The 25,891-nt window shown below is 32.7% G+C and overlaps 2 protein-coding genes across 8 annotated transcripts; both read right to left on the minus strand.

Annotated features, from left to right (window-relative positions):
• Positions 1-9,481: 9,481 nt before the first annotated feature.
• On the minus strand, positions 9,482-13,518 carry LOC107411360 (GATA transcription factor 11). Of its 2 annotated transcripts, none has more exons than XM_048469125.2 (3): positions 13,268-13,518; positions 12,069-12,323; positions 9,482-10,285 (listed from the first exon to the last, which is right to left on the minus strand). In XM_048469125.2, the coding sequence occupies exons 1-3, from the start codon at positions 13,274-13,276 to the stop codon at positions 9,575-9,577; spliced, it is 975 nt and encodes a 324-aa protein (XP_048325082.2). In that variant the 5' UTR covers positions 13,277-13,518; the 3' UTR covers positions 9,482-9,574. The 2 variants fall into 2 exon arrangements, with proteins under 2 accessions (XP_048325082.2, XP_048325083.2); XM_048469126.2 differs by having other exon boundaries at positions 13,178-13,509.
• A 2,348-nt stretch (positions 13,519-15,866) lies between these two features.
• On the minus strand, positions 15,867-24,548 carry LOC107411365 (protein-tyrosine sulfotransferase). Of its 6 annotated transcripts, none has more exons than XM_048469046.2 (15): positions 24,069-24,548; positions 23,886-23,908; positions 23,713-23,764; positions 23,509-23,590; positions 22,778-22,955; positions 22,619-22,690; positions 21,027-21,246; positions 19,522-19,662; positions 18,628-18,732; positions 18,358-18,505; positions 18,049-18,098; positions 17,891-17,959; positions 17,677-17,796; positions 16,784-16,918; positions 15,867-16,255 (listed from the first exon to the last, which is right to left on the minus strand). In XM_048469046.2, the coding sequence occupies exons 4-15, from the start codon at positions 23,555-23,557 to the stop codon at positions 16,112-16,114; spliced, it is 1,431 nt and encodes a 476-aa protein (XP_048325003.2). In that variant the 5' UTR covers positions 23,558-23,590; positions 23,713-23,764; positions 23,886-23,908; positions 24,069-24,548; the 3' UTR covers positions 15,867-16,111. The 6 variants fall into 6 exon arrangements, with proteins under 6 accessions (XP_048325003.2, XP_048325000.2, XP_048325001.2 ...); XM_048469043.2 differs by having other exon boundaries at positions 20,958-21,246; positions 24,069-24,546; XM_048469044.2 differs by having other exon boundaries at positions 20,958-21,246; positions 23,713-23,798; positions 24,069-24,546.
• Between the last annotated feature and the right edge of the window lie 1,343 nt (positions 24,549-25,891).

Genomic DNA, 25,891 nt, shown 5'->3' on the forward strand with positions numbered 1-25,891 from the left:
CTTTATTTTATATTTTATTTTGTATAATTAAGTTGATATTAGATATGCTATTATCTGAGGCAAAACTACATTGGAATTCAATTCACAAATGTATAGTATGAATGCTGCTTGATTAAATAATTTCATGACGTTCTTTAACATTTTTGTTATTATAATACCAATTTACCACTGAAAAGTGATTGCCTGTACAATCATTGTTTCCATGGAAACGAACACCAAAGGATGACAAAAATGTGGGATTTGTCCTATCTCCTAAAGCTCAGCCAAGTTTTTATATACATTCTCTATGTTTACTTAATGATCATGTTTACCTAGTGACCAAGTTAGTTTGTAAAAAAGACAACCTTATGAACCTATAAATAAGTGCTAAATTTTCAATCTTGTATAACAGGCAACAAAAAATTTTAAAGACTCCAGAGAAAGTGTTTTCAAAGAATTTTTTATTTTATTTTATATATATATATTGATTTCAAAGAGAAATAATGCATCTTTTTCTTCTTCAACTCTGTGTTTTTATTTTATTTGTTTTTATGGTCTATATTTTTCATGGTCAAAGAATCACAACAAGTGGTATCAAAACTCAAGGTTCAGAGATAGGATTAGTTGCAAACAAGCTCTAAATAGAGATATGAGCATACCAGTGATAGATCTCCCCGAGACGAATAGAACGAGCCTAATCGGATGTCCACGCGTTGCCCAAAGTTTTCTAAAGGTTTTCAACTTTTCACGCACTGAACATGCACCCTCACTCGCTCCCACACACCATAAGCACTAACCGCTAATCGAAGCTGAGCTATGAACAAAGTTGTACCAAATTTATGCCACGCCAGCAACCATGTTAGAGAAAAGTCAACTACCATATGTGCCATGTCACTTGACATGTTTGCAAATCTACAACATTAGTCGTCACGTCAGCAATGACCAACCATTTTTCAAAGATTGCAAAAATACCCATCTATTTTCTAGTATTTGCAAGCTTACCCTAGAACTTTTGGTATTTTCAATTTGGCAAGAATTTTTGGAAATTGTACTTTGGCTGCAAATTTTCTAAGATTCATGTTTTGACCTAGAATAGTTAAATACAACATTTTCAATCATTTTGAAAGCATTGGAAGACTTTGTTTTGCCAAATTCAGCTCTAATTTTTCAATCAAGTCATTGTAAAGTATGATGTCAATGGAGGTATCATCACCAGAAGTGATGATCAAGCTTACTGCCACCAACTATACACTTTGTAGACCTCAGATGGAATATCTCCTCAATTGTAACAATTTGTTTAACCTCTTGAAGCCAAAGGAATGAATCTCGATCCCACCAAAAAATTAAAATGGAGGAAGCTAAATAGGAAAATAATCAGTCAAATTTGATAGTGGATTGGTCATAGTATCTTCTATTATGTTGTGCAGGAGACATTGCATACGATCTCTGGAAGAAGTTGGAAGAAATGTACTACGATAAGACTATTAAAAAAAAAGCTCTTAATAAGGTCTTTGGTGAATTAGAAGTTAAAGAATGAAAATTCTATAGCCGAGCATATGAGTATCCTTAGAGCATGGTAAATCAGCAATCTACAGTGAAGTTACAACTAGGGGATGAAAAATAGACATTCCTACTTCTTAGCTATATTCTAGACAGCTGAGACACACCAGTAGTCTCTATTAGCAATTCAGCCCCAAATGACAAACTTACTATGGCTATAGTAACGAATCTCTTATTTAATGAGAAGGCCAGAAGAAAGGACATAGGCAATGATTACACATGTCCTTATCACAATAAATAGAGGAAACAGTAAAAAGATAGTCAAGACAAAGGGAGAGGTAGAAATTAGAGTAGAGGCAAATATATAAATGGAAGGAGGCGAACGTACAAGTGACATTATCATGGTCAAAAGGGTCACTTGAAAAAGTACTGTAGGAAAACATTGCAAGAGTAGGGATAGAAAAGCAATCAACCAAGGAAAGATAGTAATATGCTACTCATTGTTAAATGAGAAGTGGAATATTATTCCACCCACGAAGATACAGGCCTTCATATTTCAAACCAAAATGTTGAGTAGATAATCAATACTGCAACATCCTACCACAATACTACACATAGAGATTTCTTCAAAACAATAATGTAGCAAACTTTGGTACAATGAAGATGGAAAATACTAGTTTCGCAATGATTGTAAGAGTAGGTGATTTTTAGATAAAGATCAACATTGGACATATAATTACTTTGAAAGATATTCATCATGTTCCAAATCTTTAGCTTAATTTACTCTTAGGAATATCCTTTGTCAAGGAAGATTACAGTAACCCTTCAGCAATGGCACATGGAAAATGATGAAAGGTGTCATGGTTGTCACTCGAGGATATATTTGTGGAACACTTCACAAGACTCGTGTGAATATTTGTATAGACAGCCTCAACATTACAGAAGGTGAGGTGTCTCAAAATTCATGGTATTCGAGACTTAGTCATAAGAGTGAGAAGTGATTGTATATTTTGGCAAAAAAGAAGCTTATCATATTTCTAAGGATGCTGTACTAGATCTTTGTAATCATTGTTTGTATGGTAAGTAACATAGAGTCTCATTCAAGTCCTCTTCAACAAGGATATCAAAGCTATTTATTTTGGTACACTATAATATTTATGGTCCCTAGGACGTGAAATCACTAGGTGACAACAGGTATTTTTTTACCTTTAATGATGATGCTTCTTGAAAGGTGTGGGTTTATTTTTTAAAGATGAAGGATAAAGTTTTAGACCACTTTAAATAATTTCATGTGATGGTAGCATGTGACATAAAAGAAGCTCAAGTATCTTCGCTTAGAAAATGGAAGTGAATACACTTCTAGTGAATTTAATGTCTACTATAGAGAACAGGGTATTTGGTGTGAGAAAACGATCCCTTGCATCCCACAACATAGTAGAGTAGCCAAGAGAATGAATGATACAATCATGGAAAAGGTTATAAATATGATCAATATGACTAAGATGCCAAAGTCATTATGAGGAGAAGCTATTTGTGCCTCCTACTACTTAATTAACAAATCACCATCAGTACTGTTGAATTTTGAAATTTTAGAGAAAGTATAATATAGTGAGAATTTATCCTACTCTAATTTAAGAATATTTAGATGTTTAGCTTTTACACATGTATCCAAGGAGCTCATTCAAAAGCTCAATACATGTACTACTCTATGCATCCTTATAGGATATGGAGATAAAATAAAAAAATTCGGATATAGATTATGGGATCCAAAGGCAAAGAATCATATTAGAAGCAGAAATATAGTATTCCAATAAGTCTTCTTGTTCTAGCATTTATGATATTATTCCTAATCTAACACCAACACAAACCGCCACAGATGACAATAAGGTACATAGAAAATTACCACAAGCAAAATAAGATAAAGAAGTTGATATTGGTAGGGAGAGACTCAATCACTGAAAGCTACTGGACCATCACTATATCAGATGATGGTATACCTTTTGAAAACAATAATTTACCGGTCCAAATAATTGAATGAGGCCTTATTCCATTGAAGAATATCTAGATTTCCACTATACTCTACTCATTGAAGAGGGGGAGCTAAAGAATTTCTAGAAAACCAAATCCCATGAAGACAAAGAAAAGTGGTTACAAGCAATGCAAGACAAGATGAAATCTTTATAGATGAATCATACTTATGAGTTGGTTGAGCTTCCAAAAAAAAATAAAAAATAAAAGAAAGAAAGAAAAAAAAAGGCATTAAAGAATAAATAGGTATTTAAGCTTAAGAAAGATGGCAGCGAAAGATGGTAAAACACAAAGCTCAATTGGTAGTCAAAGGTTTTCTTTAGAAGAAAGGAGTTAATTTTGATGAGATTTTATCACTAGTGGTGAACATGACTTCAATTCGGATTATTCTTGATCTAGTAACTTGACAGGACCCGTCCTGGGAACCTTTCTAAGATCTTTCGGGTGGTCCCGCCTAGTGAAATCCCACTGGACAACCCCTTAAGTATATCCAATGGAACTTTACTTAAAACATGGACAACTAACACAGGCAATATTAATAGTACCTCAATATATAAATATAAAATAAATCAACAACAGCACAAAGTCCACAATCGGTCTATTATACCACAGGCCATAACTACACACATAAGTAATATGGTCTCTACTGAGTCCAAAACATAGATCAAAGCATTCTAAGAGTGTTAACAAGGTTTAGAGGTACAAATAAATAATGAACGAGTCTGGAAAGATAAAGGTAAGAGAAGAAAAGATGAAAACTGCAGTTGTTGTGGAAGGATAAAGTGACAACTAAGCACAAGATAGACTGCTACTAACTGACTGGACCTAGGAAAATGAATTTAAAGCAAATAAAACGTGAGATAAAGAAATCTTAGTGAGTGGCATAATATAATAGAAAAATAAAAATGTATTTCCATAAAAACCTTGTCTCAAGACATCTCGTTCCACTCATTTGAAAAGTTTCCCGTTTAAAATCGTTTCATAAAAATCCGAACTTATACCCCAAGTCAATATCATGAAAAGGGTGCTAAAAAAATATAAAGTGAACAATCAATATAATATTATATAATGCCTTGATCAAGATGTAAAAATTGAGCATAAAATATTATAAACACAACTTTGCAAAATAATTATTATAGTGCAGTAATAATCACATTATTTAAAAAACAACAATGTACTCAAAACATATACAATGTACCATTCAATGTACCAAACTGTAAACATATACCCACCTCACGATCCTTAATATACGAAAGGCATCCTGGAAAATAGTACACCGGCGGGACGTACCCAACCTCACGGTTCGTGGTAATACATAAACTGTGGGATGAACCTAACCTCACAATACCGTGGCAATAATAAACCTATGGGATAAACCCAATCTCACAGAACCGTGGCAAACCCAGTGGGCTGTAACATAATACTGAACCAAAACTCTAATATTATATGGCACATCAATTAAAAATAATCAATACAGTATCCTTAAAACAATCTTGTAAGATCATATATATTTTTCCAAACAATACTGTATCATAAATCATAATTTAATATTTAAATTCCACCGCTTATTTAAATATTTCAAAATTTTTAAAATATCAGTTTATGCTAAAACCAGAAATGCCACAGTGAAATATATTCACCATAAACCAATTTTAAGCAAATAAAATTTTAAAATATTTTAACATACTTAAAGTTATATAATTTTCAATATGCTTTCTCAACCAAATAATTTCTAAAATGATTTAAAACCTCAATTTGATTTCCAAAATATTTAAATACCATAAGTCCATTTGTGAACTCATTAAAATTGAAAATCACTTAAAATATTGTCAAAAGTCACATAAAATGATAACACATATATGTAAAAGCAAATATTTATATATGCATAAAATGACATTTCAATCAAATGGTATATACGTAAAATATATAAACCAAATATATATTATACCATATACCTAAAACATTTAAAAATGATATAACCACTCACTGTACTGTAGATGCTCATTCCTGCTCCTCTGCAGGATCATCTCCAGGCTCAACTCTAGTGCTAATTTCACTAATCCAACTCTAATTTTAATCAATTTGACCAATTTTATCCAAATACAATCCGAATTTATCCGATAATTAACTAATTGACCTAAAAATGGAAAAATTACCAAACGACCTCCAAAATTCAAAAAATTTATATCTACGGAAAGCCCAAGAGACAAGGAACCTAATGGTATGCTCACCTCGATCCAAAAGTTCCTCTAATGGTCAGAAAACTTGGTTGAAACTTCAGCCTAACTTCCTTTTGTCGTATCGTTCAAACGGTGAAGAATCTTGGCCAAAAAAAAGCACGGAAATGAGTTCAGAGGGTCCAAAAATGATAGGATAGGTGTGTGGGTTGCCCTGAAATGACCGAAAACATGAAAATTCGGCAACCCACCTCTCCAGTGGCCGTCAAATTCACCGGCCAGATTCGGGCCTGCCAGCCGCCGTTCGCCGTGAAGTTTCACGATCGAGCTCACCTTCATGTGGGCTTCCTCCTTGGCTGCTGCATGTAAGAGATTGGTGGTAGGAATAGGCAAAAATGGCGATGACCCGCTTCGACGTTAAACGGGTCAAAACGACCCAGTTCGGACCCACAGGTCTAGGGGAGAATTTCTCAGGTTTTGGGGATGAAATTGATATTTTGGAATTTGTTTCCGGTTTGGAATGTTTATCGAGGCTTATATAGAGCCTTGGGTCACTAATAGACAAAAACTGGAAACTGGTTTGGACATTGATATAAAACTTATGCTTAAAACTTCTCAGAACCATAACGTTTTCTCCGTAACTCGAAATTTGATGTGCTACCAGTCTATGAACTCGTATCGATGAGACCTACACAATGGTACCTCATTCAAACCAAAAATATTAACCATTGAAAAAGTCAACTTGGACCCACATATTGTTCACTTAGTCAAACTTGATCAAACTTGTTAAAACATGTGTATTTTGATACAAGTTGTTACGAGCTAGTTTAGATCTAGAGTTTAAGCAGATAGATGTGAAGATAACATTTTTTTATTGTGATCATGATCTACATGAGGAAATATAAATAGAACAACCAGAAAGTTTTAAGGTTTTAAGAAAAGAGAACACCATTTGCAAGTTCAAAAAGAGCTTGTACCAAGCAAGCACTTGGACGGTGGTACAAGAAGTTTGATTCTTTTATGGAGAATTAATAATATAAGAAAACTGACACAAATTTATATGTTTATATTCAAAGACTTCTATATGGAAGCTTCTTTGTATTTTAGTTATATGTATATGACATGTTGATTGTTGAATAAAATGTAATGAAAATTAACTAACTGAAAAGGAATTATCTAAGTCTTTTGATATGCAAGATCTAGGATCAGCTCAATAGATTTTAGAAATGCAAATAGTGCAAAATAGGAAAAATCACATGTTATGACTATCTTAAGAGAAGTATGTCGAACAAGTGATAAAGTGATTCAGTATAGTTAAAGTCAAATCAGTTAGCATTCCACTAGTAAACCATTTCAAGTTGAGCAAGAAATCGTACTGCTTATCCATAGAAGAGATCAAAGCGATGACTTCAATGCCTTACTTTTCAGCGGTGGGAAGTTTAATATATACAATGTTGTCTACCAGAACAGATACTACTCATATAGTTGGTAATGTGAGCAAATTTCTTTCAAATGCTGCAAAGAAACACTTGGAAGCAGTCAAATGGATTCTAAGTATCTTCAGGGTACATCAAGTGTATGCTTGTATTAGAAGGGAGGTGATTTAGTTTTAGAAAGCTATATAAATGTAGATATAGCTGAAAACCATGATAATAGGAAATCTCCTTCAAGTTATCTTTACAGTCAAAGTGCCATGGATTAGAAAGGTTGCAATCATAGTTAAGATTGTAGAAATGTATAGCTTTATCTAAAAGAAAAGCAGAATACATTTTCGCAACTAAAGCCAATAAGGAGATGTTGTGGTTAAAGCGTTTACTTTAATAAACTAAGCATCAAGTAGAAGACTACGAGATACGTTGTGACACGTAGAGTGCCAAAGATATGAGTAAGAACTCAATGTATCATTCCCAAACAGAGCACATTGATATTCGCTACCATTAAATACATTATGTGATAAAGTACAAACTACTTAGATTAGCAAAGATTCACATAAAAGAGAATCCAACAGATATTTTTACAAAGGTTGTCTAGTCTATCTCCTAAAATCCAGCCCATTAGGGTTTTTTATTTATTATTTAAATTTACATAATGGTTAAGTTTACTTAGTGGTCAAGTTAGTTTGTAAAGAAGACAACGCTTTCAATCTTATATCACAGATAACATATAATTTTACAAGCTCAAAGAAAGGGTTTTTAGAGTTTTTTTTTTTTTTTTTTTTGTGTGTGTATTAATTTGAGAGATAATTAATACATTTTTTTGTTCTTAATCTTTATGTTTTTGTTTTCTTTATTTTCTGTATATTTCGTGATCAGAGAATTGCAAAAAAAATAAATAAATAAATAAAATAAAAATCTTATGTTTCATGAACTTATTATAAGCAGGCCGACGATATTCTTTTAATCGTCCTATTATGCTCCATGCTACTATAATTCTATCCTCTTCAAGCTTTGCTTTTAGTGTGACACTGTAATCTCATCATAAATGAGATTAAATATTCTACTGACATTATCAACTTTTTTTCTTTTGTTTTTGGGGTGGGGTGGGGTGGGATGGGGGCGGCCCGGGGTGGTTTCTTGTTATAATTCTCATTTGCTTGGGAAGTAACTTTTCGAAAAAATCCAAAAGGAAAATTATACCGACGGTTATCCATTCAAATATGCTTTGTCAATACCATTTTCATTAACAATTTGTTAATGCAAGTCTATCCGAACTAATTATACGCATTGTCAATGGAACTCGACTTATCCTTTGGGACCTGATTGAGTAGGAAAATCTCGAGGATGATTTCTCCCCACACAATTTTCAGGAAAAATTTCACTAACATGAGCATCTAAGAGCCATTACCCCGGTACCACACCTGGAGAAGGGTGGTACAGTTCTTCACTGGAACAAGATACAATAGAGATGCTTAAAAATAATTTGAAACCATGTATTAAACCCCAAAAATAAATAAATAAATAAAAAGTAAAATGCCTGATTGTCAAAGCAAGTGGGATCAATCCAATGATGTGCACATGCAAAGAAGCGACCGAGCCATGATAAAGATTGTGCTCACAGCGTGGGGGGTTTAATTTTTATTAGAAGGGAATGTTACACCGAATCTCCCAAACAATTTTCAGATCTGGTTTTTCTTGGCAATGAACTTGTTCCATTCAAACATGGAAAGATGAGTTTGATAAGTAGAAAGCTGACCTGGAATTTTTTGGGTGGATAGATTTAAGACTGAGGTAATTGGACTCCACCTTGGCTTTGGTTGTCCAGCCCCCACTCTAAGGCCCAAACCAGCAGCTGGTAGTGACAAAGTACGGTCAAAGCCGATACAGAGAAAGTGTCATCTAAATTTTTTTATTAGATCTTTTTAAGCGGGATCAAGCTACCATGTGGAGCAACCTGGTCAATATGGCGCACCATCCTAGACCGTGCATATTTATAAAATAATTATAATATAAAAATAAAAATAAATTAAAATAAAAGATTCAGGTCAAACCTTTCAATTCATTCTTTTATTAGGCTGACATGTTTTATGTGATAATAGTCTTAGTGATATATCCATTATTTCCTCAGTGATCTCGGATTCAAGTCCTCATGTAATAACATTAAGAATAGAACATTGAAAAAATAAAATTACCCAAATTTTGTTTTCAGATCCATCGGAATTTGGATAGACGTTAATTTTAATGTATTTTATGCTGTTTTATAATTGTTATTTTGTTGTTCATTTTGTTTTCGATAAGGGACGGTTAGGAGAAAGGGTGGAGCAGAATGTCCAAACACCTCTAATTCATCATCAATGCACATAAAAATAAATCAGCCTAATTAGGATTAAAAAACACCAAAGAGAGCTGACAAGAAAGCTTCCCAACTGGAAGACTGTTCTTTCCAAAATACAATCAAATAATTAGGCTATCTAATATTTTCCCTGGCTGGATCGATGACAAAGTCCCCATAGTAGCCCTACCCTTGCTTCTCATCTCTATAACCTTCTTGTGTGAGTTAGAGTGCAGTGATGGAATAAAGGTAGGGCTTGCTGCTGGACGATACTCTGGAAAAAGGCGGCCCGACCTATACCGAACCCCACATGCATTGCAGAGGGTTTTTGGTCCCATCGGCCCTTCCCTCCATTGCGGTGTACTTGTCACCTCACAGTGCATGCATTTTTTGGCCTCACCTTGTTCCTGCAACACCAAGAGTTTCCTTCTTTCTTCACTGGAGAGTTGTAAGAGATTTTTTTTCCTCTTCTGCTTTCTTTTGGCAGGCTTCAATATTTCATCACTAAGATGGGTCTCTGTATCTGATTCCGAAGCAGTCGAAAGATATAAGTTTTCTGAAGCAGAGGAACTGGGTGACATAAAGGGAAATGTGATCTGTTGGCGGCGTAAGCGCTTGCTTCGGGCACGCTTCAATGGGGCAAATTTGGAGTCGATCATTCTTGGATTTTCAATAAAGCATGAGATACTGCTGCTCTCAAGTATGGAAACTGGACTGGAGGTTTTGAACTGGTGCCTATGTTTGACATCAGAAGAATCATCACTGAGAGGATTGCTTCTGCTGGAGGTGGTATCACCAGAACTAGGCTCTTGTTTTATCTGAGTTCTCTCAAACTGAACACCCAATTAAAGGACAGTCAAAATAAGAAAAAGGGGAGAAAATACCTAAAGTTGCATGCATAATAAGTTTAATATGAAAACATCAAGTGGAAGATACCTACAATCCTACGATTTTCAAATTCATAAATAAGCTGATTACTACATACCATTTATCATAAGTTATATTCAGATAGCCAGGTGACTGTAAATGCAAACTTTCAAGTAACAAAAGACTTTTCAGTGAATCCATAGTCCTCTTAGGACCTTCTAGTTCCCATTTCTGAGGATTTAGAACCATTGATGATTAATAATGTGTTCAAATTTTGGGACAGCAATTTCAGTCATGTCATATTTGGTGGAAATACAGAAATGTTTAAGCCTATAAATACAATTATGTATAAGGAAATCACATAGAATGAACCTTGTTATGGAAAACACTCTCTACACCATTAACCTCAGAAAAGAGAGCGAAATACAACAGACCCTCAGCTTGGTCTTGTTAAGTGTCTGGTAGGACACCTCTTTTACAGGTATTAATCGTTGTGACTTCATATAGAATAATATAGTTGAATGCTGGTTATACGTTGTGTATCTTTCTATGTATCGGTTTGTACTGGTTAGATTCTAATCTTTCCATGAAACAAGTCCTAAAAATATATATGAAAAAGAACTATGGTTAAAACAATATGAATGACATACATAAAACATAATTTATAGTAAAACATTTTATACTCCAATTCAGTATCCACCAAGTACAAAAAGTCACCATATAACGTATCTAGTCTCTTAGTCCAATGTTTCATGTTCTACCACATATTACAGCACTAAAAATAAGTCATGTCCATTCCTAACTAGTCCAAAATAAGCCCAATGAGACAATCATGTTTAAAGGTTATGGGAATAGTATACAGGATAAATCTTGTTCAAGTGTGCGGTTATGGCTACTATATGTTCTCGATGGTTGAAAAATTTTGATACCTCTGGGATATGAAGTAGGAAAGTTCTTGTCAAAGTTTCTTTATCAACCAACTTATGTTTATTATTTAAAAGATCCATCATCCTTTGAAATCTTGTATTATCTTATACTCGATTAAAGTTTGAGATTTTACTTAAAAAACATAGTGTACAAGCATGATATAAAAAGCATACTTACCGACTACCAATTCTTTGAAGTGAGAATCTAAGCACTACGTAGAGTACCAATAAAAAAAAAAAAAAAACAAAAACAGAAACACTACTTACACCAAAATGTAAATGCCATATAATTAGAAAAATGGTATACGCTCAAATAAATTTCCTTCGCTAGAAATATTAAAGTATAGGATATGATATAAATGCTACATATATAAGCTCATGTGCATGAGTCAAAGTTGACCCTTCATTTTTATTTTTTTTTTCCCATTTTTCTCTTGGCTTGATTTAACTAGATTACTAGAATAAGATTTTTAGCATAACCGTGGGCTTCCCCATCCCAGGACTTTGAAGATATCATACTTTTACCATTTCATTTGAGTTGGAAAGATCTTAGTTTCTTTACCGACCAACTTATGTTTATTCGTCATCTACTTGAAATCTTGTATTATCTTATACTCAATATAGTTTACGCTTTCATTTAAATAAAATAACAGAAACGTACCAATTCTTCAAAATGAGCATCTAAGCACAAACTAGACTACCAATCGAGAAAAAAAAAAAAAAAATTCCAGCTAGAAGAAAAATCAATGCCATATAAGAAAGCCACCAATATTGAAGATAAGTTACTCTTGGGCAGAAAATAAAAATAAAAATAAAAACTCACCGCAATGGAGTGGTTTTTATCAGGTTTTGAAGGGAAACCCACCAAAACATCCATGGATGGTGGGTCGAGGTATTGCAATTTAGTATTCCAATCCTCTTCTCCGGCATTCCCTTCAACATCTTCCAATGGAAAATCATCAAGAGACCCGATAACATCATCGAAAAACTCCTCATAAACTCCATTAAAATTAAACTCCTCAGAGACCCCAGTAAAATTCTCATCGAAGAACCAAGAACCAACCATGTCATTAGTAGTCTGTCTCACCATGTTTATGGTAAAAAAAAACAAAAAACAAAAGGTCCCAACAAAAGGAAAATAATGTTAATACAAAACGTATATGAAGAATACTCCATTATCAACCCAAGGAATAAAAAATGAAAACATACATTGGGTATTTTCTAGGAATATGAAGTCAAATATAGAAGCTTATCTTATGCTTTGGATTAAATACGTTTTTAGGTGGTCGAGTAAGCATGAATGAATATGGTATATAACCATTGTTTTAGAAACGCGTTTGGGAAACATATATTTTGCAGAAATTTTGTCCCATAAAATTCCTCAATATGCGAAATTCAGCCACAAAAGAACTCTATTTCTCAAAATGTTCTTTACCCGTGTATTTAAACCGGGCGAAATAAAATTTGGAAACAAATGGGAAACGATGCCGTTTCATTCGTGCTTTTTTGAAAAATCTACGTTACGTCGTCGTTTAGTAGATTTTACAAATTTTCTTTTGCTAGCGCAAATTTTTACTTAAATCGGCAAATAAATATAGCCAATAAATCCAAAATGCCCTGTTTGAAAACTTAGAAAATTGCCTTGGAAAAAAAAATCGAAACGAAAAGTGAAAACCAAGACATCATTGTTCAGTAAATATTTTTCTCCAAAAAATAAAAAATTTCCACTAGCACAACAAGTAGGACATTTTATTTGTTTCGAAATCTCATGCAAAAAAATAAAAATTAAAAACTAAATACACTTCCATTTTCCTCCATTTTCTCGCGAAACAAACATGCATTGCAGAAAATGCTAAGACGAAAATGCCCATACATAACAGAAACTGGAAAAAAATGATTAAAAAAAAAGAAAAGAAAAAAGCTGAACCAAACCTCTAATTAAACCTAAATGCCGAGCGAATCTACGAAAAGAAACTTTCGACAAATAGAAGAGTTTTGGACAAAATAGAACTACATTTGGACCTCCAACATTGCTTTTTCGCTTCACTGAGAAGAGCTGAGAGATCGCTTCCGTCGAAGGTGTCAGATAACGTCGCAGAGACAAGAGTGTCAGAGACACAAAGAGAGTGAGAGAGAGAGAGTGAGAGAGAGTGAGAGAGAGAGAGAAAGACGGTGGTGGTGAAAGAAGAAGAAGAAGATGGGATTCCTGTGAATCTCTGTGTCTGGATTGGAATTTTAGGTTTTCTTTGTACAGAAAAATGGTGAACATACGGGAAACCCCATGCTGTTTACCCTGAGGTGTCGATGTAATCACCGTAGGATTAGAATACCAAAGGTTTTAAAAAGTGAAGACCAAGATGTAATTGGAATAATGGTTTAGGTTTTAATATGGTAGGCGTCGGTGAGGTGACAGTCAATCAAGTGACCTACATAACATGGTCCTGACTTATTCACAGATCACCGACAATTCTGGATGATTTTCTAATTATTTTTCCTTTTTTTATATTCATAAATAAATATATATAAATGTACACATGCTAAATTTTCTTCTTTTGTTTTTTTTTTTAATTAAAATTATACTAAAGTGATTCAACATGTTTTTTTTTTTTTTTTTAATTGTTTAACACAATAAATGGGATTAAACAAGCCGATTAAATGGCATTAAATCTCTTCTAAAAGATTATTAGAAACAAATAAGAAATTTGAGATCATAACTCATTTATGTCAATAAGCGTTGGGATTTTTTTTTTTTTATTATTCTTTCTCTTTTCGGGTTTTTCTAGTCAAATATATAAGGAGCAAGATCAACAAAATGGATTTTTTTTTTTTTTTTGGTAAGTACAAAAATGATTTTTTTTTTTTTTTGTTTGGTTTGATATTAATATTCCTTAATTAATTGAACGGTTATTTTAAGTTAGCGTCGTTACCATGAATGCCTTTATAACTATAAATCATTTTGCTTTATTAAGGTAAATATAATATTCATATTTTTTTTGACATGATAAAAATTTTAACTTAAAAAGAAAACTTCCTAAAATTATGAAATATAACTTTTTTTTTTTTTTGCTGAAAATTATGAAATATAACTTTGAAAGGAATCTTATAGCTATTAAATGATTCACCATATATACACGTATCATTATTTAATTAATTAATATATTAATATAATTCAAGTATAAATAAATCAATATTTGAATAAATAAGTATCATTAAATAAAAATCAATTATATAATATATATATATATATGTATATATAATAAATAATTTGATAGATTAGATGGTGTTTTTAAAATTATTCAACTGCAAAAATTAAAGTTACTTTAGTTTTTACTCAAAGGCCGCGTAGTAGCATTTGGAGACTAAAATGTCTTCATTTTTTATTTTCTTAATGATATTGCTCTTCTTCAAGTACAAGTTTTCAATAAGGTCCTTTTACTTTGTAATGAAAATTTTATCTTATAAGATAGTCTAACGGTAAAATTATTAATCATCATTTTCTCAAATAAAAATTTGAATTTGAATCTTCTATCTTAAATATTCAAATATATATATATATATATATTTGTAACAAAATTTTGAAGGAAGAAATTAGTTTCTACAAATCAGTTTTCCTCTTTAGTATTTGATTGGTAATAAAAAAAAAATTATACGATTTAAATTTACTTGTAATTAAAAAGGTACATATAAAAAAAAAAAAAAAACAAAAGAATATGAGAACTCAAAAACTTGGACCCTGTTTGCATTGCTTATGCATTTGTAAAGTATTTTGTGAAACTATTTGAATAATTTTCTCAGAGAAATTTAGACCCAGAAAAATTTGAAACCAAAAAGAGTAGAGTATATATATATTCCCAAAAACCCTTTTTTTATATATATATATATATAAAAATAAAAAAATAAATAAATAAAAAACACAGAAATTATAAATAAGAATATCAAAAATTATAGATGCATGGTAGGTGTTATGAGACGAGATTCTATTGGTTGTCATAAACGAGAGTTTATCCCCTTTAATATTAAAAGAGCAGGGGCACATGTAAAGGACTAACTATAGATCTAACTTACTCTAATACAATCAATACATCACACTGTTTGACATAAACAAGAATATTATAGCAAGAAAAAACAAGAAATACAAAATATTCCCCATCCAATTATCCATCCAATCCACTCTTTCGCTAAAATCAGGCCTACTTACGCGGCATGTGAGATATAGATAAGGCCAATATCACCTACATGACCACTTTGACCAAAAAGAACCATCACTCGCACAATTTTATGCCTTGCAATAAGCTATTAATTAAAATATATATATATATATATATATATACATTGACAATTCATGAATGTATCAATCAAACATTGACCCAAAAAAATAAGCATAAAATATTTTTGACAGATCAATCTAAAGAAAATGCTGTCAGAAATGGCAGTTTGTAATTGCAAGACATGCTTTAACAAGACATGTTCGACCAGAATGAGGTCTGGTGTTGAATAAAGATGTAGGGAGTTGGCAATGATGTTAGGTACAACGGTTGTACCACAACCGCCAATTTTCACGTACTACGTAAAATTTAACAACCAATCACCATACAGAATGAAACTTTAAAGCATATGAAACTGAAACTTTAAAGCATACGAATCCAATAAAATAAACGTTTACTACATGGTATCATCCATACAATGGTAGTATACAAAAACTTTTCTCTAGGTAGGGCTAGACAGTGGCCACATAACAATAAGTATGAAAATTGTAAAATAAAGATATTGATCATTCCTTTTAACTGTTTTCCAGAAAAATTTTATATAAGAAAAGAACCCTGTAATTCCTGCAGTTTTTAATTACATGGTAATGAAAAAAAATGTTTATATCTTGATTTTCAACGTTCTTCTCCGTGCATTTACAAATACAAGGAAGACAAAAAGGATTAAGAAAATGGTCATTCCAAATGAAAGGACTTGCCAAAGCGTGAACTCATTTGATTTGTAGAAGAAGCTCTCCCATCTCTCCTGCAATTTAAATACATACAAAGGCATTAGTGGGTCACAATAAAAGTGTTGCTGGTTAGAAGAAAGTGAAACGATGACCCAGATAGGTGATGCCTAACTTAAAAATTATGACGTTCATGTCGAAATTATGTGCTGCAGATGAGTATGCACAAGAAAATATATTCAATGATCTGTACTCAAACATTCAATCTAACCAGACAGGGACAATAGTAGTAACGATAATGCAACATAACGTTGCTAATGCTATATATTTATTTTTTTAATAGAAAATCATGCAGCCCGTTTTAAGGGATAGAACATAATAGAAGCATAGGCTATTACTTAGTTTCTCACAGCAATTACTTAGTTTTCAACACCTACTTTTTTTAACAGCTATTAAGAGTTGGGGATGTGTGTAATTCACCAACTAAAATAGAAGCAGACACCATACAGAAAGAGTACTAAGACATCCTACCTAACAATGAAAAACATAAGCACAAGAAACAAATGTGGATGTGGGTAGTTTTCTGACAAAGAAATAAGACTTACTATGCTGCCAAAATTACGCATGGTTCGTCCATGTTGCTTTGCAAATATGTCTTGAGCATATTTATACAGCTCTACATCAAGGTGGTTAAGTGATCTTATCTGTTGGAGGACCGTTTCAGGAACCTGATGGCGAGCCTGTAAAATTTAAAAGGATTCAAAAGTAACAGTTAAAAGGAAAATCAGAGTCTACAATAAACTTGCAAATCAATTAAAGCCAAGGTGTGATACAGCAAATTACAACACTGATGCAGCAACCGAAATTAAAATGCAGACAGTGGGCCAGGTGTGAAAAAGGGGAATAAGATTTAAACTTTTGCAAACATGCCATAATAATCAATCCAAAAGCATATCCAATTTGAGTTTACAGAACGCTTGCACATAACAAGAAACATAGGTGTGAAAATGAAAAGCAGCATCTGCACATAAACTAACATCATTAAATATCAGGCAACATACTTAACCAACAAAAACAGGACATATAGTCGGAAAACATTATTAAGCATAATGGATTATATATCAAGATAACAGAACAATCTAAATTCAATATCAAAACTTAAGGGGATCTTGACCTTGTGTTTTGGGGAATATCATGATGTTTTCAAACAAGTTTGAACGGAAAACAATGAATGCAGAAACTTGTTTCTTGATCAATTTACAACAAAAATTCTAACACCATGTCACATTTTGAAATGGAATGCCAACAGCTAAATTCTATGTTGACTTGAAATTTATTATCAATCCTAGGGAGGGAAGAATCACTCTCAATAATTGAATGCAGTAAAGACCATGGTCAAATGAATACAAGGATGTAAATGGATGCATATAAAGAAAGGGTGCAGGAACAGATTATCTAGCATAATGGCGAATTTCAATAAACTAGAATTTAGGTATACCTCTTTGGTGAAGTTTGCTGGCGCGATTCTCTTCAAAGAAGAGGTTCGCCTTCGACTTTGGGCCTTTCGTAAACTGGAAATGCAGACTTCGTAAGCATCCATTAGTTCTCCCACAGTCATCTAGAATAGTAGTAGATACAGTCAACAGCCAGGTAGAGAAGCATGTTATATCTCAGTATGTTCAAGAGCAAAGATAGAGCATCATGTGGCTTACATTTCCTTTTACTGCTTCAGCAATTTCAGTTGAAGCAATATCACTTGCCTTTTCATGTGAAGTGCTGTTCTGTCAGAGGCAAAGCACCATACAAAAGTTAGAAAAATGATCCTCAATCACCAAGCCTTACATTTACAATACTGGTCTTTGCTGATTACCTGATGACCATCATTATCAGGCTTGGAATCTGAAAAAGAGGAGCTCTGTTCTGTTACAGAAGAAGATAATTTGATAGAGTTAATATCATGGTTTAGTAAATAAACCCCACCAACAACAGTGACTAGAAAATATTGACATATTTCTTAAAGGAGAAAAAGGAACTCAAAAAAGGCCAAAACGAAATGGTATATATAAAAAGCAACCTCCAGACACATACACATGCTCTTTGTTAAAGTAAAGGTTAGCAAACAGAAAAAATACATTTTCTTTCTATATGAAACAGGAAAATATATAGACACCACTCTAACCTAATTTGTTGTCAGCTGCACTCTCTGTGCTAGAATTTGATGCTCTGAGCTGGGAAATCACTTGGGAACCAACAACATTTGCAAACATGGTTGCTGATTCTCTATGTTCTTCAGTAAGACCAACATATAACATATCATCTAACCTCCTCTGCAAGATTACGAATCCCCATTGTGATCATTTGATGAAAAAGGAGATACCAAAGAAATCCTGTTACAAGTAGTTCACTAAAACAGGAGGGACTGTGGGGGTGAAGGAATTATTCATATTACCTTTGCAACTCTAAGTACATGCTCACCGAGACCCTTGTACTTCTGCACACAATAGCGCACCGAATGTGATTCTTCAGTGTAGGAGTTGTTCGTGAGTCCTGCAACCTTTTTAAGGTAAATTGTCAGATGTTAGAGCTAGACACGGTATGCCATAAATATCAAGCAAAATTTATAAATACAGTGATTTATAGACCATCGAAGGAACCACAACTCCTTGTCCTTAGAATCTCCAATACAGTCCACAAGAATTTCATTCACAACTCTCAACCATGACATCAAGCTAGTGATTAATTTTACTGCTGCTTCAGTGCTACCAAGACTAAACTTATCTATGCCAAGTTCTGCTTCTCTTTCTTCTAATGCCTGCAGGGAGTCTATCTAAAAGACACCATATCACACACTAGACAGTGAGTAAAATATCCATCCGAGAATGAGGCATCACACTAGTTATTAATCATCTTTGGTGGTGCTGTCATAAATATTGTAAGATAAGAATGTTCTAGTTTCTTCCCAGTATCCATATAGTTTATGTTGCATACTCCTTTAGACCTCATTTCCTATGATACCATATACTCATTCCTCCTTGCCCTAACGAACTCCAACTTATGTATACAAAATTTAATTCTCATTCCAGTATCATCTCTATCCTACTTACAATGTCCTTACACATCCATTGCATGACAAACATTTTTTTTTAGTTATTTTCATATGTTGAGAAAGACTTGCATCAATTGGTTTATATGGCTATAACAATCTTGTCACTTACTAAAATGAGAGTATTATTTAGTCCCAGAGTCACATCTATTAAACCAGAGAACAAGGATGGAGCAACAAAAGATAAATATAGATTATTTTTTTTTTTTTTTTTTTAAAAATTCATGATGGACTGTGTACCTGAAAAGTTGCTCCATTATGAACAATGTCCAGAGAAATAGGGTCGTAAATATATTCATGTAGCGGCATTACAATTTCCTCCATATTATAAGGATCACTGTGCATAATGTTATTCAAGCCCCTCAGCTTTCTAGCATCTCTCTGTCCACAAAAGACATACAAAGGGTAAGAATGAAACCACTCCAGGTCTGAATTAACAAAAAAAAAAAAAAAAAATACCAAGTCATATCAAATCTATGTTACACTTCCAATATTAGATCATGGAACAAACTGCACATGACCAATCAGTAGATTTAGAAAAGCAATGCCAGGAGGAGAGAGAAAAGAAAGATTTAGAGGAGTACTCTTGGCTTGGTACCAGTAAGATAAAATGCTTAACAAGATTTGCATACTTCCTTTAATTTTTTTCCTTTTCCTTTGCTTCTTTGATTCTCCCTATCGCTGTTTTTTATTTGCATATGGTGCAGGAGACTCAAAATTTTTTTTCTTTTAAGAAATTTAGATTTCAAAGTGTGGGTAAGACTCTGGGAATTACAATATAAACTGAAATTTCTTAAAGCTTAATTCTGTCTCAATATATTATTCTGGACTGGTTTTCGAACACCAATACTTCCACATTAGCTGGAAACATCTTTTGGAGCCAATATATGAATTTCTACTATCCATTGCAAAGATGCAAATGACAACCACAATTGAAATTAAGAGTTGATTATGGAATAGGACCAAAAGAAAACATACGCTTTTAGCTAACTACTCATAAACATTGCTTAGATTAACAGGGAAATGGTAACTCTACTATAAAACTATTGGTATTTGCAAAGCAGGAGAAAATAAATCTAGGAAGGTAGACAAAAAGGAAAATGCGTGGACTAATTTAGAATCAGAGCTTTGCTTGTTTAGGGAATGACTACTGGATTATTGCTTCTAAATATTATCAGGAGAACATAAGGTATTCTGATGACATTGCCTACTCTCCCACGTTCTAAAGTCAAGTAAGACTAAAAACAAGCGTTCCTATTCTTGCAAAATATGCATTTACGACATATAAGGCATTGCTTGCTCATAAATTATACACTTGACATACATTCCTAATCTCCGAGGCTAGTTAGGAGGATAAAAACCTATATGTACACTTGACATACATTCCTAACCTCCTAGGAGGATAAAAACCTATACGGTTCCTTTGTCTCTATCAACTATAATTTAAACATCCATTCAACTAAAATCAATCTATCTCTTTAATGTCATTTATCAAGTAAAAAATATTCCACAACAAGTTTATAAACTGCAACAATCAAGATTACTCATGGATCCTTTTTGAAGTCACATAACAGAAAAAGAGAATATATGTGTATGTATAAATGCATATAAAAATAAACAAATAAATAATCCCAAAAGAAACATATAGTGCATCCAAAGGATGAAAAAAAAGGTACCCGAGTAAAAAGGTCTTCCCTCATCCATGGAACCAAATACTTCCACGGCCAAATATCTAGTGTACTTACTCCATTTGTCTTAGCACGCAACCGCCCAGCCATTTGTGTTGCAGAAGTTAAGTTAGGATGCACCAAAAACCTAGCAGCTACCTCCACTGAAAATTCATAAGTACTAAAAACACGGTCAACTGGATCCCTAAGTATTGTCACTACCGATGTTCTCTCATTGGGAAGTTTGGACATCATGCTATAGTCATCATGAGTAACCAACAACCTGCATTTTTGTTTGCTGCATAGGGTAAGAAGTTACAACTGATTAAGACTCCACTACAAGTGTAAACGGAAAGAGCATAGAGTAAAATATGGTAGTAAGAGAAAATTATAATATCTAGACAGTTATGTTTAATTAAGTTGCGGTTGTCATGCATTCTCTGTAGTAAATTTACACACCACTGTACAAATAATTTGAGTATGGAATGAAATTGTAACCACAAAATTGATTTAATCTTCATATTGTAGATTTAAAGTTCATAACCCAGCATACTCCATTTTGGACAGAATCTACCAATTCTTCGATTCCAATCAGCAAGAGGGATCTTGAACTAAGAAATAGGTTCTATAAGCTAAGAAGGGTATCTAGAGCAATTACAATGACTGGATCCATTGATATTACTAGGATACCAGATGCAATCACACATAAAATTGTATACTCGATTAAATTTAAAGCACTAAATTTACTCCTAATATCCTTTAACATTCAGAGATCATTTAGACAGGGATGCGTACTGAATAGCTATTCTACATTAGCACTAGGAAAGTGTGGAAATTAGATCCCTCAAAAGTATTTTACTGTAAGTCAATACAATTTCCTAGAGGAATCTATGAGTTTTTGAAGCTTCTCATCTAAGTCGGAAAGCTTGAGCACCAACAAAGGATCAAGTGTTTGTTTGGCTTCTGGTACGCATTGAGCTAAATAGTTATGACAAGTTACAGAAAAGAAGACCTTATGTTCATTTATCTTCTTTTTGCTGTGTGATGCGTACAAAAAACAGCGAGTCCATTGAGCATTTATGCCTTCAGTGTGAGGTGGCTGTTAAATTTTGGTCTTGGTTGGCGGAGGAGGCTGGCTCTTTAAGGGTAAATCCTCAGTCTTGTTCAGCAATAATGATAAGTACATCTGAAGGTTCTAGAGGTAAAGAGCTTTGGATTTTTGTGTTATGTATGGACAATATGGTTGGAAAAATTGTTAGGATCTTAAGGGGAATCAAGATGTGAGAATGTTATGGATCATGTCAAGTTTCAGACTCCTTTGTGGACATCCACGTCTAAATAATTAAGGATATTCCAATTTCTTTAAATTTGTTGAACTGGAGGGATATGATGCAGTATGTTTGTCTAGTTTTTTACTGTATTTGAGATTTCTCTCATCCTCATGAATATTTGTAGTTTACTTTTTAGCTATATTTAAGGATTTCTCATCCTCATAACCATTCATTAATTATTTTTCTATCAATAAAGTAATGTTACCTATATAAAAATAAGCAATTCCAAATTCCTTTGTGCAGCAGAAAAGTTCTTTCTGGTAAAAGATCAAAATGATTTGAGATCAAGTAAACATATACATATTGAAAGAAATGGGAGTGGGAAGAATAAAATATTACCGTGGATCAAATCGCAGCTTATCATAAGATCGGGGGCATTCCAAAGAGCTAGAGTACAACTTTTTCAAGAAACTGCAAGTGCAAAATACAGCCAGAATCATACACGAGCTCAAACATCAACAATCTTAATGAAACTGTACTCTACAATACAAAATCTACCAATGAAAATATGTTCGCCCTCCCGTTCTGGGGACATGGAGGAAAAACAGCAGATCCCCTAGAGTGTGTTTGTCTTCTTTGACTTCTTGTTTAAGAGAAGAAGATGCCCATTTCTTGACAACTCTTTCACAATGCTGAAAATCATGCTTATCGGTAGAGGCATTCACTAATACAGATACTGGGAAAATGTAGAGAAAAAAACAAAACAAATGAATAACAAGCTTAACAGTAGAATCCATGTAAAAAAGTAAATTACAACTTTTAGGTGCGCCCAACAATGAAAGTCATGCCAACAAAATATAAACCAATGCTCAACAATAACAACAACAAAAAACAAGAAGAAGGATAATAATAATAATAAAAACAAAAAACAAAAAACAAAAATCAGGTCTCTGGAACAACATTAATTAAGCTATAGCTTTTTGTAAAAGTTTAAGCTCTTGGAAAGGATCAAAGCTGTATATCATGCCACGAACAAACATATATTATAACTAGAAACGGCAAAATTCCACTTAATAAGTTAACATCAGCATTAAGTTCATCTACAAAACCTAAACAGCAATATGTGCACTATAATATAACATTTGTATACACTAGCTGCCAAAAATAACATTCTACCAATAAAACCAAAAATTGAAATTCAAAAGAATAAAGTAACTACAGCCAAAAATGATATAATAAATAAGTGGAAACAAGCAAGCAAATGGGAAGTCAATTAGGCTGAGAAATACCCAATCCCAGAAGTAACAGCAACAGGAAGAATTTGAGAGTGGTATCCATACACCCTTGTTCCTACTGAAAGCACCGCCGAGCCTACATGTTACAGTTTCGCATTCAGGAAAAATTATTAAAAATATATATATATATATATATATATATTTAAATTTTGCACTATTTAGATAAACAGTACAATATAAGAATGAACGAAACAGAACCTTGTGCTTTTAAATATTGATCACAAGGTTTCCCACTTATAGATATGAGTATCTGTCATACACAAAAACTAGTCTCGTTTAATTTCCTTTCCAAAAGAAAAAAGAGAAACTGCTTAGAAGCCGTAATCAATAACAGAAGAAGGAGAAGAAGAACAAGAAGAGCACCGACTAACCAGAAATGAGAACGTATAAAGCTCTGATTATAAGGAGAATCAGAAAAGCAAACGAAGAGTGAAAATGTGAATGAAAGAGCAAGAAATTCAAAAAAAATAAATAAATAAATAGAGAATCGAAAACCAAATAAGAGAGAAAATGAAAGGAAGGGAAAATAAAGGGAACAAAATTCGATGGCCTACCTGTATCGATTATAGGGATCTCGTGCTCATAAATTTTCCCCACCTAGAAAAAAAAAAACCATGCTGGTAGTCTAGCAGACAAGCTTCGCGATCAATGAGGCCCACTCTCTTTACCTTTTCTCAGAATCTTCAGGATATATATATATATATATATATTATCCAAAGGTGGAACGGTGAACGTCCGTCCACCCCCACCTCCCTCTCAGCCTTCCTCTTTCTCCGTCACCAGCTCTTTTTTTTTTTTTTTTTTTTTCCTTTTCTATTTGGTCAATTTTCTGGGCAACCAAACAGCCCCAAAGGAATGAAGGATAGGCAAAGATCGTGATTGTTATTCTAATTTATCGGGAAGGTGTCGGTTTCTCGTGATCTTATAAATTGTTTTGATTGGCTACTCTTGGGCGGCTTTGCACTATTTCCATGCGAGTCTCTCTGTCTCTCTCTCTCTCTCTCTCTCTGTCTCTCTCTCTCTCTCAGCGCCTCTCAAAAAACCCCACTAAACGGAGGAGCTTTTGTACGGCGGTAGCGCCAAGTCAGAGGGGGGATTTTTTTTTTTTTTTAACTTTTTAAAGTCAAATGGAAATGAAAATTTTTTTACATGTAAAAATGTAAATTTTATGAAAATTTGTAGAGCTTTTAACATAGTTTTAAAATTTTTACATTTTAGTATTATCATAAATAATATATAGTCTATCGCATTTATACCAATTTGAGCTCTTTTCTTTTTGCTTCACCGTACCAATTTGAACTCTTTAAGCAGAATTCCACGCAATTTATGACAAAATCATGCTCTACAAGGTAATACAATAAAAGGAGATTTTTTTTGTTTCCTTATATGTAAATTTATTACTATTTCCTTGATTGTGACCTTAATGTTGACCCAAAAAAACAAAAAAAAAAAAGCATATGAACCTTATGCATTATAGGTCCAATTAAAGTATATTTTATTTTAATAAATTAAAATCTACTTTAATGATAATTGAATTATATTAAAGATTAAAATTTAAAATTTTAAAAATAATTAAATATATATTTAATTACATACTAAAATTATATTTAAGAAAAATAATTCTATTGGAACGTCTCAACCTTTTAAATGATTTAAGAATTGAAAAAAAAATTTATATTATATTTCATATTAACGACCTTGTTTGATTCTATCTTGTTTGATTCTGGTGTCATATATGTATATATATATATATATTCTTATATTATATTTATAAGATTGTTTAATGGTAAAATCACTGTAAATATACTAAGGTTTGGGGTTTAAATCTCAATATGGGTGAAATCATATTAAACATATAATATTTATAGTCTTTTCTGTTTTAGTAAATTATTATTGGTCATTTTAGTTAATAGTGAATTTACATGCATTCATTGGAACCATACAATCATTTAAGACTAATGTATTTTTTAAGTTCAAATTTTCATTTGTACTAAAAAATTTATGTTGCATACTTTATTATACACCATTTATTTTAGAAAATTTTTACATCAATTATTTTTAAATAATAGTATTTGTTACCATAAATGATCATTATCAGTGGATTCACATTGATGTATTAGTTATTAATTTTTTGCTTCTAAATTATTTATATTTTTTAAACTAAAACCTAAAAGGAAAATATATGGTTAAATGTAGCTAATTAATAAATATAATATTAGCAACATCAGCATGTATCTAATCACTAATGATAATAAATAATAATTTTTTATAATTTAATCCAACATAGTAGGCAAAATAATCAAAATTTGTCCTTAGAGAAACAATTTCAGTGGCAAAAAGTCACAGTTTTTTCTCATATGATGATCAAAATTTGAAT

Source organism: Ziziphus jujuba, chromosome 10 (assembly GCF_031755915.1).
Source record: "Ziziphus jujuba cultivar Dongzao chromosome 10, ASM3175591v1".
Lineage (NCBI taxonomy): Eukaryota > Viridiplantae > Streptophyta > Magnoliopsida > Rosales > Rhamnaceae > Ziziphus > Ziziphus jujuba.

Bases quoted from the DNA above. Each gene is read 5' to 3' on its own strand.
- LOC107411365 (XM_016018941.4), bottom strand. From the start codon at position 23,557: ATGGATACCACTCTCAAATTCTTCCTGTTGCTGTTACTTCTGGGATTG. The intron at 21,247-22,618 runs GTAATATTTTAT...TACCCTATGCAG, and splicing joins AAGCTGCGATTTGATCCACG to CAAACAAAAATGCAGGTTGT. The intron at 17,797-17,890 runs GTAAGCCACATG...CTACTATTCTAG, and splicing joins CTGAAGCAGTAAAAGGAAAT to ATGACTGTGGGAGAACTAAT.
- LOC107411360 (XM_048469125.2), bottom strand. The intron at 10,286-12,068 runs GTGAGTTTTTAT...TTGGGTGTTCAG, and splicing joins ATAAAAACCACTCCATTGCG to TTTGAGAGAACTCAGATAAA.